This window comes from Zalophus californianus, chromosome 8, assembly GCF_009762305.2.
Source record: "Zalophus californianus isolate mZalCal1 chromosome 8, mZalCal1.pri.v2, whole genome shotgun sequence".
Taxonomy (NCBI): Eukaryota; Metazoa; Chordata; class Mammalia; order Carnivora; family Otariidae; genus Zalophus; species Zalophus californianus.
Window position 1 is genome coordinate 97113237 of NC_045602.1, and position 13586 is coordinate 97126822.

Here is a 13586-nt window from a genome sequence, read left to right on the forward strand (position 1 = left end):
ACATGCAAGGGCTTTGAACAGCAGTCCTTTATCCCATACTTCCACGGTTAGAAATCTGGGCAGGCTTGGTTGGTTTTTTCTGCTCTGGGTCTCACAAGGCTGATATAAAGGTGTTGGCCTACCTTCTTATCTGGAGGCTCTCAGTGGAGGATCTTCCAGTCTCATTCATGTTGTTGGCAAGAGTCAACTCTGTGTGCACGTAGGATGGTGGACCCCAGTTCTTTGCTGTCTGTCGGCCAGGAGTTGTCCTTAGAGGCCACCCATGTCTCTTGGCACATGGCCCCCTCCACCCTCAAATTCAGCAACAGTGCATAGAATTTTTCTTGTGCATCTAATCTCTCTGACTTCTGCTTTTAAGGTCTCATATGATCAGGAATAATCTATAATAATCTCCCTATTTTTTAAGGTCAACTGATTAAGAACCTTAATCACATCTGCAGAGTCTCTTTTGCTGTGTAACATAAGAGTCATGGGCATAAAGCTAAGGGGCAAAGGTCATGGGTACCAGAAGTCTGCCTAATTAGCTCTTATTCAAACACAGATATGGCTGGGCCCACGCAAGAGGTTCTGACTCAGTAGTTCTGGGCTATGGCACAAGAACGTGCATTTCTGTGTTTCCAGGTGATGATGCTTCTGATCCAGGAACTTTGAGAACACTGGTATAAGGGTGGGCCCCAGGTTGGGTCAGAATGTTCTATATCCAGTCCACCTGAGTCCCTGGCTTGGGCCTTCCATAGCCTATTCAGGAGATGCTCATGGCTGGCTTTTTTGCTGATTTTGAAAGGTTTTAGAGGCTTCCCAGTGGAGTAGCCAAGCTGAGGGTCTCCAAGGTAGATTTAGTGGCTTAGCCCCTCAGTAGGGCCAATGCTATGACTGGGGACAAGTGAGGAGGGAGGGAGAGGGAGAACTCCTTGCAGCCTGAGGGCTCCAACCTGGCAGAACCACTGCATCTGGTTCTGCCTCTGGTTGGAGCATCTGATGCTTCCAGAATCCTCCATAGCATGGTCCTCAGGGTGAGGTCCCTAAACCAGCAGCATCAGCATCACCTGGGAACTTGTCAGAAATGCACATTCACGAGTCCATCCCAGACCTCTTGAGTCAGGAACTTTGGGATGGGGCCCAGCAACCTCTGTTTTAACAAGCCCTCCGGGTGGTTGTGCAGACTCAAGTTTGAGAACCCTAGTCTACAGGATAGAAGGAATACCACCCTCCCTTAGAGCTGGCAGCCCCTTCTTTGAAGCGCAATACAGCCCATGCATGAGACCACTGGGTTGGCACTTCCTAGAGGTGGAAGGAGAGGGACAGGCACTTCTGACTCCCTAATCTCATTGACTGAGAGTTTCTGTGACAGGAAAGTGAAAACGGTCCTGTATTACTTGGAAGGAGTAAACCTCCCTGGTTAGCATTTCTCATTAAAGTTGCCTAGCACCATCTAGTGGTATATTTTGGTAAGAGCATGTAATCAGTGACGAATACTTGATTTCTTCTTCCTTTTTCAAAATTTTTTCGCCTCTTTTAAAATTGAAGTATAATTAATATACAGCAGATGTTAATTTCATGAGTACAGTGTAACAGTGTAATGATGCAACAATTCTGCGCATCAGTGCCCATCAAGACAAGTGTACTCTTAATCCCCTTTACCTGTTTTACCCATTACCCCTCCCCCCACCTCCCCTCTGATAACCATCAGTTTGTTCTCTATAGTTAGGAGTCTGTTTTCTTTGTTTGTCTGTTTTTTTTCCTTTGTTTTTTCATTTCTTTTCTTTCTTAAATTCCACATATGAGGGAAATCTTACGGTATTTGTTTTTCTCTGACTTATTTCACTTACTATTATACCCTCTAGCTCCATCCCTGTTGTTGCAAATGGCAAGATTTCATTCTTTTTTTATGACAGTAATATTCCATTCATTTTTATCCATTCACCTACCGAATGGGAGAAGATAGTTGCAAATGATGTGTCTGATGATGGGTTACTATCCAAAACAGATAAAGAACTGACACAACTCAACACCAAAAAAAACGCAACTAATGCAATTAAAAATGGGCAGAGGACCTGAATAGAGATTTTTCCAAAGAAGACATACAGGAGACCGACAGATGAAGAGTGTCTGAACACTGGTGAAGGTCTACTCTTTGTAGACCAAACAGATGCTGTTGAGCACAACGTCACTGATCCGCAGGGAGATGTAAATCAAAACCACAGGGAGATGTCACCTCACACCTGTCAGAATGGCTAAAATCAAAAACACAAGAAACAACATGTGTTGGCGAGGATGTGGAGAAAAAGGAACCCGTTTCCTTTTTACAAAAGACCCTGGACCCAAAGGCATCCGGGGGCCCAAGAGGACTGAGGCAGGAGGTCACCGCTCTGGATGGGGGCTCACTGCCAGGCACTGTCCTGGGTTCCCGTTGACCCCTGCTGTGCAAAAGCAGGCCCCACAGCTGTGCTTGAATACTGACTCCTTCAACCTTGATCTCCAAGCTCCAGATGAGGTTCAGGGACTACTGAGCAGTGCATGGTGTGGCTCCCGCCTGCAGCTGATCTCAGAAGGGTGTAAATGGTCCAAGGAGAAACACAGCAGTCACCCTTACTCAGGATGAAGGTCAAGTTGCAGCACCGCCCACCCCTTCTACCCACCTCTCTCTCCAGTTTCTGTGAGGCTGCTCCCCTCCAAGAAACCCAGAGATGTGAGTGGGCTACTCTCTCTTCTCTTCCTCTCTTGACCCTCCTGTGATTTCTGGCACCCGCCCCTTTGCTCATCACTTCTCCTCTTTCCAGAAGAACCTTCTCTTCTTTGGTACCTAGAACTGGCCTTCTCTGACATCCTTCAGCATCTTAGAGGCTCCATGTGCTTCGTGATGCCCTGGGCGTGTCTCTGTGAGCAAGCCACCTCCCACCCTGGCCTCTGGGCTCCTAGGAGAAGGGGCCACATCTCATTCTGAGGTAGTCAGGCTGGTGCCAGGTTTGCTCAAGCAGAGACATCTCTTTGGCCCCCTTTAAGCTGATGAAAGTGGGGCTCTTAATATTTTTCTTGAACATTTCTCCTTTTGATGAATAGTTATTTTATTTTTTAAAAAAGATTTTATTTATTTATTTGAGAGAGAGAGAAAGAGAGCACAAGCAGGGGGAGCAGCAGGCAGAGGGAGAAGCAGGCTCCCTGCAGAGCAAGGAGCCCGATGCAGAACTCGATCCCAGGACCCTGGGATCATGACCTGAGCCGAAGGCAGATGCTTAACCGACTGAGCCACCCAGGTGCCCCCTGATGAATAGTTTAAATTATTGAGCTGCAAAAACCACATTGACGTAGATGTAAATCCAGTTTTATAAACTCATTCAGCACTTTGCTGGACACTGTGGATTTTTGGTGGACACAGGCAGAATCAGGCAGAGCACCAGTGCCCATCAGAAATCAGAAGACACCTTTCAGTCATCCCTAGAGCCTCCTCTCAGGGCAGGCATTCCTCCTGCAGATTCCATCAGAGGACAGCCACCAACCAACCACCCAGCCACTCCCACGAGCAAACCACCAACTCATGAGATACAAAAAAAAAATCATACTTGCCCTGGAAGGTTGGAAGTTTCTAGTTTCTAATTTCCTAGTTTGTGACAATGCGTTGCTATCCTACTTACCGTTTAAAAGTTTGCCAAGTGGTTGTGCTCAGGGAGGGAGAAGTCTGTGTGGGGGGTCACCCTGTGTCCCCTAGGTCTTCAGTGAGAACACGCTGGTGATGCTTGCCTGTTGAAATGTGAGAATGAAGGGTTTTCCAAAGGCCCGGAGAGAGTGTAAGTGTGTGTGTGTGTGTGTGTGTGTGTGTGTGTGTGTGTGTGTGTGTGTCCTGCTCTCCTGCAGCTGGGAAGAGGCTGATGCAGGAGGGCCCATGGTTTCAGGAAGGGAGACCCTGCACAGGTGGCTTTGAATCCTGTGTTGATTGGCAGGTCACTTTGCCCACATGTCTGTTTCTTCATCTGCAAAGTGGAGTCATAATCGCCCCACCCCCATGAGGTGGTCCTGAGGCTGAGGAGTTGCTGCATGTGAGAACTTGCCTGCACAAACCATTATTCCTGCCCTGGGCTGGGGAACCCAGACCCAAAGGGGGCAGTAGACTCACTTTACACATAATCTTTGCTTTCACTCTATTTTGGAACACTTCTAACGTATGTAAAAATGAGAAAACAGCCTCATGAGCCCCCGGATCCCCATCCCCCAGCACATGGTCCCTCCTATATCTCCTATACCCCCCCCCCACCCCCGTGTAATTCTGAAGGAATCCCTGACACCAAATCATCTGATCCAGCCATATTTGAACAGATCTCTTGAAAAGATGAGGGCTTCTTTTATAGAACGTGAGTCCATGAACCCACCTTTAATAATTAACAGTACTTCTTTAGTATCACCAAATGTCCAGTCAGGGATCAGATCTCTGATTGTCTCATCATTAACTGAGGTGCTGTCTGCATACAACCAGTGTCACCCTTTTCGGTACGTGTTACATCTGTATGGCAAATGCATATGCCTCACTGTACCCACAATCAAGATAGAGGATAGTGCCCTCAGCCTGAAATTCCCTGGGGAGCTGTGCATTGTGGGCAGCCCCTGCCCTACCTCACTCCCAACCCCTGGCAGCCACTGAATTGTTTTCTATCCGTCTGGCTTTGTCTTTTCCAGATTGTCATATGAATGGAATCAGCCAATGGGAAGTCTTTCCCACAATTTCATTCTTTAGCATTTGCTTGGATTGCGATCCAAATAAGGTCCACACGTTATAATTGGTTTCTGCGTCTTTTAAGTCTCTTTTATCCTATAGGTTCCCTGTTATCTCTTTCTTCCCCCCTCGATATTTGTTTGTGGAACATGCATACTTTTAAAGTCTGGGTGCTGTGGGCACTGGCTTTTTCCTGTTTTCAGGGGAGGAAGGTAAGCTTTGATCAGAGGCACCCTCCCTGCTGCCCAGTGTCCCCAGCATCCCCCAGGCTTGTTCTCAGGACTGCTTCATAGAAAAGGAATGTCTGTCTGACTTCGGGATTCTTCCATTCCTGGATGGCTTCTTGTCTCTGAGATTTGAGCCTCAAAAGGGTCTTTTAGAGTCCTTATTTCTTTGGAAGCATTTCCTAGAGTGTGTGAACACTGGTATAGGTCAGAACATGTGGTTGCACCAGGAATTAGTGGGAGGCCTTGGTATTTGACATGACAGGTAACTGTTTGAATTTAAAACAGTCGTTTTTTTTGGGAGGAACAGAAACCCAGTCAAACAAGCTTAAGCAGTAAGGGGTGCACTCTAATTCTATTTTGAAATAATTTTAGACTTCTCAAAAGCTGCAAAAAATAGCACTTGGGTTTCTTGCATACTCTTCACCTAGGTTCCCCAAATGTTAGCTCCTTAATTAATAACCACAGTGTAGTGATTGAAACCAGGAAATTAGCGATGATACCATCCTTGTAATAGACTTGACAACAATTTCACAAATTACCCACTTTTTTCCTTGTGGATCCTACTTGCATTTAGGTGTTGTGTCTCCTTAGTCTATCCCAATGTGGGATAGTTCCTGCCTTTCTTTGTCTTTCATGAGCTTGATGGCCAGCTATTTTGGGAATGTCCCTCCTTTTGGGCTCCCAGATGTTTTTTTCAGGATTAGGCTGAGGCTGTGTGTTCCTGGCTGGAACGCACAGAAGTGAGTATCCTTCTAGGTGCTTCTCATCAGGGGAGCATCATGTGGGCATGTCTTCCTGCCGGGGATGTAACTTGGATCACTTGGTTAAGGTGGTGTCTGCCGGGTTTCTCCAATGTAAAGATACCATCCCCCCCGCCCCCCCACCGCAAAGGAACAGGATATAAAAGGTAGTTTATGGAATTTGAGAGCAGGGTATGGGGCAGGAACCAGGAACTTGGATCTGAGGCAGCTAACTGCTCACTCTCTGTCTCCCTTCTCTCCCACAAACTCTCTCATCTCTGTTTGTCTTTGCCCTTTGGCTTCATTTCTCTGCCTCTCTGAAGAGTTGCTTTTCTTAACTTCTCCATGCACATTATGAAAGATGGCGGCCCCAGGGTTCTGTGAACCTGCCGCCAGCTCACTGCTATTTCTGAGATCCTTTTACAAATTCCCCAGAGAGGAAGCATGTGATGGGCCAGTCTGTGTCTGGCCCTGGTTCTGTAGCTCTCTCTGGTCAGGAGAGTGGGCTCACACTACTGTTGGGACCCCTCTATGAGTGAGATGGCACAGGCGTCAGACAAGGGGGATGACATGGGCTGGCAGACGACTTCCCAAAGTATGGAGTGTATGTACCCCTTCTTTCCCGCCTTCCTTCCTTCCCATCTCCCTCCCCTCCCTCCTGCCTGCCTGCCTGCCTGCCTTCCTTCCTTCCTTCCTTCCTTCCTCCCCTCCTTCCTTTGTTCCTTCTTTTTTCTTTCTTTCTTTCCTTCCTTCCTTCTTTCCGTTCCTCCTTCTTGATACAATAGACACATTCCCAAAAACCATTGTAAGCTAAGTTTTCAAGTGTCATCACTTAGGAAACTTCACTGTTCCAAGGCCACATCTGTATGTAAAGTGAGGAATCAGGTGTCATAGGAATTATCATCCTCTAGATGTCCAGTATGCACATTCAGCTGCATGCATGAAATGCCTTGTACAGACAGACATGACGTTGAACTCAGATACCAGTCCAGCCCCCCATGACTCCTGGTGTGGTCCAGAGACCAGCGCCCTTAGCATCATGTGGGAAGTGGTTAGGATTGTAGAACCTGCTGAGTCTGGGTCTGCAGCTTAACAACATCCTCGGGTGGTTCGCATTGAATTTTGGGATGTGCTGTTGTAGGTAGGAGTGGTTTTTTGGTTTGTTTGTTTCATTTTGTTTTGAGGACTGATAATGTGTGGTGAGTTCTTTTCTACTTCGGAAAATGAGATCACAAAAGCGTCATGACTACACAAATACTAAGCTTGTAAATAAGTACACGCATGGCTCTTTGTGCAGTGTTAGAAGCTCTTAAAGTGAATAGAAGCCCACCTTATATTCTATCAAATTTCTATTGGCCTACCTTAATTTTGACTAGCCAGGCATTAGTATGTAAATAGTGTAACCCTGAGGTGGTTTTATGTATACACAAGTGCACACGCACACTTTAGCTACCCAAACATATAACTCTACTAATCAGAAATCAGGACAAAAGTAAAATGTCATAGTGATTAAATAAGAACAAGGAACACCCCCCCACACTTCATTACTTTAGCAAAAATAGCATCTTATCTATTTAGTATGCATGCTTTTTATTTTTTGGCTGTCAGATTTATGCTAACTCAGAATATGAATAATATACTTTATTCGAATTATACATTTTATTCCAGGGACGACAGTTATCTTTTTATTCTCTGGGCTTTCCATCCTCAGACTGTCTTTGGGGAAGGCTCTGTTAAGGGCGGATTTCAGAGGGGGCTGGGGCTAGCTAGTGTCCAGGTTCCTTTCTGGCTCCAGGATTCCAAAGTGATTCATTGCCAACAACAAAACTGGTGGAGAAACAAAGGAGCAAAGCAAACAAAACGGGGTACCTGAGCCCAGGTTCTCCTGGTCAAGCCTGTGTCTTAGGAAGAGGCAGGATGGCTTTCCTCACAGCTGTGTCTTTGTCCACAGACCGCAGCCCTGGAACAAGCTATTAAAGATGCCCATGACTGTTACGATGACGAGATTCAGCTCTATAACGAACAGATAGAAACCCTGCGGAAGGAGATTGAGGAGGCTGAGAGGAGCCTGGAGAAGTCTTCCTATGACTGCCGGCAGCTGGTGGTCGCCCAGCAGACGCTGAAGAACGAGCTGGAGCGGTACCATCGGATCATTGAGAATGAAGGCAACAGGTGTGGTCACAGGCAGGCCCCACCCTGAGACTGCGTCCCTCTCCCCATCCTCGCCACTTGCTTCTTTCATGGGTCCTCGTGGAGTGCTTCCTGTGTGCCAGGCACAGTTCCAGGTGGTGGGGACGGGGCAGGGGAGGCAACACAACTCCATGGCCTTGTGGAGCTGGGAATCCTAGTTGGGGAGGCAGCTGATGGATGACTTTGGAACAGAGGACAAGCACCATGGAGTGAATGGTGACAGGAGAGAGGGCATGGCCAGGGGGCAATGGTGGGAGTGTTTGAAATTTTAGGTGGGGTGGTCACAAAAGACCTCATGAAGGAGCTTGCTTTTGGCTCCACAAGCCTCTGGGGACATAAATGTGTTAGCTGGTAGGATGACCGGGAGTATTTAATGAGATGCTGCAGGTGAGGTGCCTAGCACAGTGCCTGGCACTCAACACCTGCTCAGAGGTGTTGGTGTTGTTACTGCTGCTGCTGTCGTTGTTTTTATCACCTGGTCGGGTCAGTAGTATGGCTGTCGATGCACTGGGTGGTCTTGTTCATAATGGAGCTGGGACTTGAGCTCCATTAACTTCAGGATAGCTGGGAAATTATCTCTGTCCCTCTCCCCTATCCCTAGCCCCATCCCCTGTCCCTAGCCCCGCCTCTAATCCCTACCCCCTACCCCATCCCTGTGTCTCTTCCCTGTCCCCTGCCTCTGTCTCCTAACCCTATCCCATATTCCCAATCCCGATCTCAATCTCTCTCTCTGTCTGTATCATCTACACCTACAGTCTTCATCATCACTCTACATGATCTGATGGTACTGACACCTACACTTACATCCAGATCATCCACATGAACATGTACATCGACACTTAAAGTTACATCATCTACATCCTCTACTTCTATATCATCTGCACCTGTGCCAACATCATCTTCATCCACACCTACACCTATCCTTACACCCACATCTACATTACTTACATCTATACCATCTACACCTACATCATCCACACCTACATCTACATTATCTACATCATTTATATCATCTACATCATCTACTTCTATACCATGTACACCTACACCCACACCATCTACATCTTCATCTACCTATGCCTACCCCTAGTCTTCATCTACACCTGCGTCATCTAGATCTACATCATCCTCAAGTATGTGCACACTTACACCTGCACCGACGTCACCTGCTTGTGCACCTGTGTCAGGTACATGTACATCTCTGTCTCTGTCTGTATCTGTACCCTGTAGATCTACGCCTACGGCATCTAGACCTGTGTCTGTGTCCATGTCCGTATCTGGAGATACCATTCAGAGAGCAGTTCGGGGACTCGGAGAAGGACTTTCACTCTCTATTAAGTTGTGATTCTTCGATTCAGTCTTGCCGATTTGGGGGATTTAGACTGAATTAAAAGAGAAGCACCCAGTATTATTCCACCAGGAGCAGTTTTTTCCTTCACTCTGGATGCTCTGTCTTGGTTGCAAGTGCTCAAAGGAGAAAGCAAGATTTTCTTTTTCTTTCTCTAGTTATGGTCAATGGATTGTTGCACAATCCTAAATTATATTATGTCACAGTGAATGCTTTATGCACACATGAAAATAAATCTTGAACGGGCACTTAAGTGACTGTGTGAACATTTTTGTTTTGGAGGCAAGGCTTCACAAAAAGGTCATCGGATAGCCCTTTTGTTAGTTTGTTCATAAATTCTAATTTTGTTCTAATTTCAAGTTGATAGAAATGTCGTAAGCATAGAACACAGAATCCCGCAGCATTGTTTTCTTAGACTCACCACTTGTTTAAATTTTATCTCCATTGCTTTATCAGTTTTTTCTCTATTTATATAACGCATATTGTTTTTTTTAAAAAGAGTTGGAGATATCATATCCTGGTTGCCCTAAATACTTCACCCTGGGCTGGCTACTCTTTTATTAAAAAACAAAAACAAAAACTCTGTTCAACAGAGAAATGGCATTTTTAGATTATAAGCAATTCCCATTTTACAATTCTCCTATATGTGTGTTTCATAGTTTATGACTTGAGCTCAAAGAAATCCTTCCCATCCTCGTCTAGTGTATAAGTGTATGTGTGGTTCACGAATAGTCTGATCTAGAGAAAGCTTTCCTCATTTTTGCTCACATTAGAGCCACTCTTACCCCCGACTGTCTGTTTGGTTTGATGCATTAAAAATGGTGACCATCCTCTTTCTGGTTATTTCTCCAGGCTGAACTCTGCCTTCATTGAAACTCCTGTCACCCTGTTCACCCCAAGCCATGGAACCTCTGTCAGTTCTCAGCTTGGTGGGAAAGGTAATGCTCTTCAACCCTGGCTTCTGCTGTTTTCCATCATGGAAAAGCAGGAAAAAAAATCAAACAGCTTTCTTCCTGAACTTAGCATTCATGCTTCCTTCTGATCCATCTGGAAATTTAATGTTTTATGTGAGGTCTTCTCTCCCTCTCTGATACACTCCCACAGGTGCTGAGTGACTGAGCCAGAAAGTTGACAAGGAGAAAAATCAGATGGGGGGGATAGACCACCTTGGGAATGACATCCTCAGACTTGAAGCATTTCACTGGGGAGAAAGTATAATTCAGTGTTCGCTTCAGCAAATGAAATGAGCTCTGCTGTGCAAAAATGCTTAATCCAGTGTCTGGGGCAGAGTAGATGCTCAATTACTACTCATTTCTCTTCCATTCGACCCCGAGCAGAACTAGCTTGGTTGGTAAGCATGGCTTCTGTCGTCAACGTTTGGTCCTCTGGGAATGTCTTCATGCACTTGTGAGATGTTACCTCACAGTGAAACCTCCCCACGGCTGAACAAACACAGTGTTTTGGGAGAAGAGAAGATGGTGCTATTGACTGCTCATACCTAGCCCCTCAGAAAGCTCAGAGGGGTTTGTAGAAATGAGGTTTCAGTGTTAGAATGTGTTGGAAAGGGCAGCCGTCCCCGGGCTGGCTCTAGAAGCATGCAGCCACACCCAGGGCCCTGCACACACCCTTGGCTTAGTGCTCCACTGCCCCTGTCTTGAAATTCTTAATGATTTTGAACAGGGGCCCTGCCTTTTCCTCTTGCGCTGGGCCCTGAAATTCCATAGCAGTTCCTGCAGGCACCCCCTGCTCCTGTACCCGCCCCCAGCAGGCTTCTTTGACATGTCTCTTCCTCCCTTATGGCTTCATGGCTCATTTCTGCCATTCCCTGTTCGCTCAGCGCTCCGAGTCACCCCATGCTAGATGCCTTTGCTTTGTCTGTCAGTCCTCTGGTTCATGGAGGGAGGGTATGGAGAAGACCTTTGAGATGAAAAAGTTAAAAAAAAATCAGTGTGCAGGTTAGGTTGAAAAGCCTCATGGATGAGGTGAGGTGAGATTGTGTATGCTTTCTTGAACGTTCCATCTTTCCTTTTGGCTAGTCTGAAGAAATGAAGATGGCCTTGCGAACGGGATTCCTGTTCTTTTCTCTCTCTCTTCTTCCTTCCTTCCTTCCTTCCCCTTCCTTCCTTCCTTGCTTTCTTCTTTCTTTCTTTCTTTCTTCTTTCTTTCTTTCTTTCTTCTTTCTTTCTTTCTTCTTTCTTTTCTTTCTTTCTTTCTTTTCTTCTTTCTTTCTTTTCTTTCTTTCTTTCTTCTTTCTTTCTTTCTTTCTTTCTTTTTCTTTTTCTTTCTTTCTTTCTTCTTTCTTTTTCTTTCTTTCTTTCTTTCTTTCTTCTTTCTTTCTTTCTTTCTTTCTTTCTTTTTCTTTCTTTCTTTCTTTCTTTTCTTTCTCTTTCTGTCTCTCTCTCTTTCTTTCTAAGATTTATTTATTTTAGAAAGAGAGAGAAAGAGGGAGGGGATGGGCAGAGAGAGAGAGAATCCTCAAGCCAACTCTGTGCTGAGTGCCGAGCCAGATGCAGGGCTTGATCCCATGACCGACCCTGAGATCATGACCTCAGGTCAGTCGGTTGCTTAACCGACTGAGCCACCCAGGTGGCCCAAGATTCCTGTTATTTCTGAATTTAATAATTGCCTCCTCTTTTGCCCAGGAGGAAGGGGATGCTGCTCGAGGGGTATTTGTATTTATTTAGTTTGCGATGCATATGGAGCAAGGGAGATCAGTTTGATTCCCACGCCTGAAGCCATTCAGAACACACTGGAGACCCAGGCAGCTCTGCTGTCTTTCCTTTGGAAAAGTCCAAGTCGAGGACGACTCTGTATAATGAATTCCATTGACTAGTATTCATCATGGCTGGGGTGGGGACACCAAGTGTAGTTGCTGTAGAACGTTTCAGTAAGTTTTCCCAAGTGTGATGGGAACTATAAGTGTCCGTACAGGCAGCACCTTCCTTTCCCTTTGCAAGCCCAGAGGGGTCAAGCAACCTGTCCAAAGTCACACAGCTGGACACAGAGGTGGGACCTTAATGTGGGTCATAGATGCTGTGGGTCAGATCCAGGCATCTTGCCCTGTGTATGGTAAACTCTACCCAGTGCTAGGCATTGGTCTCCAAGGCAGCCTATTTTTCAACAAATGTTTTTTCCCTCTTTCATTGACAAACTTGACTTATGCTCCCTCCCTGCCCCCCCCCTTTTTTTAGATCTCACTAGGGCTGTGCAGAATATAACAACAGCAAAACCAAGACAAAAAGGTCTCCCCAAGAACATTCCAAGGAAAAAGGAGATCATAGCTAAAGACAAAGCTGACGAAAGTCTGGAAGACATATCTTTGCAAGGTCCAGAAGACACACAGCTGGTGCAGGTGGTTCCTAAAGAAGAAGGCGAGTCTAAGCTTGAATCACGAGGTGATGAAGCAAGTCCCCCAACCCCAGAAGTGGCTCCAGAGGACGTGCCAGATGGAGGGCAGATAAGCAAAGCCTTTGGGAAACTATTCAAGAAGGTCAAGGAGAAAGTGAAAAGCCCCAAAGAACCCGAGCCCCCAGCTGACCTCTACACCAAAGGGCGGTATGTGCTGGTCTCCGGGGATGCCAGTTATGTGGACCCTGGGTTCTGTTCGTCCTCCATCCCAGCCAAAGGTGCAGTGGTTATTTCCATTGAAGATGACTCTCTGCATCGCGACGGCCCTGCAGAGCCCTCTCCTGAGCAGCCCGGGCCCCCGCTGGAGAACGGACAGGGGGATCTTCAGGGTAAAGAAGGTGGACACCCACCCGACCAGCATGCTGCCGACAAGGAGGACGAGAGTAGTGCCGAAGGATTGAAAGGGCCTGGGGAGAAACCTGGGGACCAGAAGGAGGATGAGGCGTCCAGGAGGCCCTGTCCCATGGTCACACCTGGTCCGGAGGGACCACCATCTCCACCCCAGTCTCAAAGGCCTGGGGTCGGTCAGGGTGGATCGGAGAGGCATGGGGCAAGGATTAGCATCTCGAAGGAGAGAAGCCCGCCCAGGACTTTGGCATATGAGAAAGTGGAAGTGATGGAGTCCATTGAGAAGTTTACAACTGAGAGCATTCAGACGTATGAGGAAACAGCTGTCCTTGTGGAGACCATGATTGAGAAGACGAAGGCAAACAAGAAGAAATCAGGAGAGAAGAGCTCTTAACACTCCTGGGCTTAATGGGAAACAATGTCTTTGGGGCCGCTGTAGGGGAAGTGCTTTGATATTTTAGAACACAGGATAAAAGAGTGAGGATTCCTTGTTTGGATTAGACCCTTCTGACATTGCCAATGAAGCCTTAATTAAAAAGTTTTCTTTGCTTGCACACCCTTTGTCTAATTAACAGGGGCCTTGGGAGTGTAAGTGGGTCAGCCATGCTCAGGACAGGGAT

The 13586-nt window shown here is 46.6% G+C and overlaps 1 protein-coding gene across 2 annotated transcripts in view; it reads left to right on the forward strand.

Annotated features, from left to right (window-relative positions):
* BFSP1 (beaded filament structural protein 1) overlaps positions 1–13520 on the forward strand; it is a 72477-nt gene extending 58957 nt beyond the window's left edge. For both annotated transcript variants that reach the window (XM_027623109.2, XM_027623110.2), the window contains 3 exons: positions 7624–7844; positions 10063–10148; positions 12402–13520. In XM_027623109.2, coding sequence (XP_027478910.1) covers positions 7624–7844; positions 10063–10148; positions 12402–13360 — 1266 coding nt within the window. In that variant the 3' untranslated portion in view covers positions 13361–13520. The remainder of the gene's footprint in view (positions 1–7623; positions 7845–10062; positions 10149–12401) is intronic.
* Positions 13521–13586: the final 66 nt, after the last annotated feature.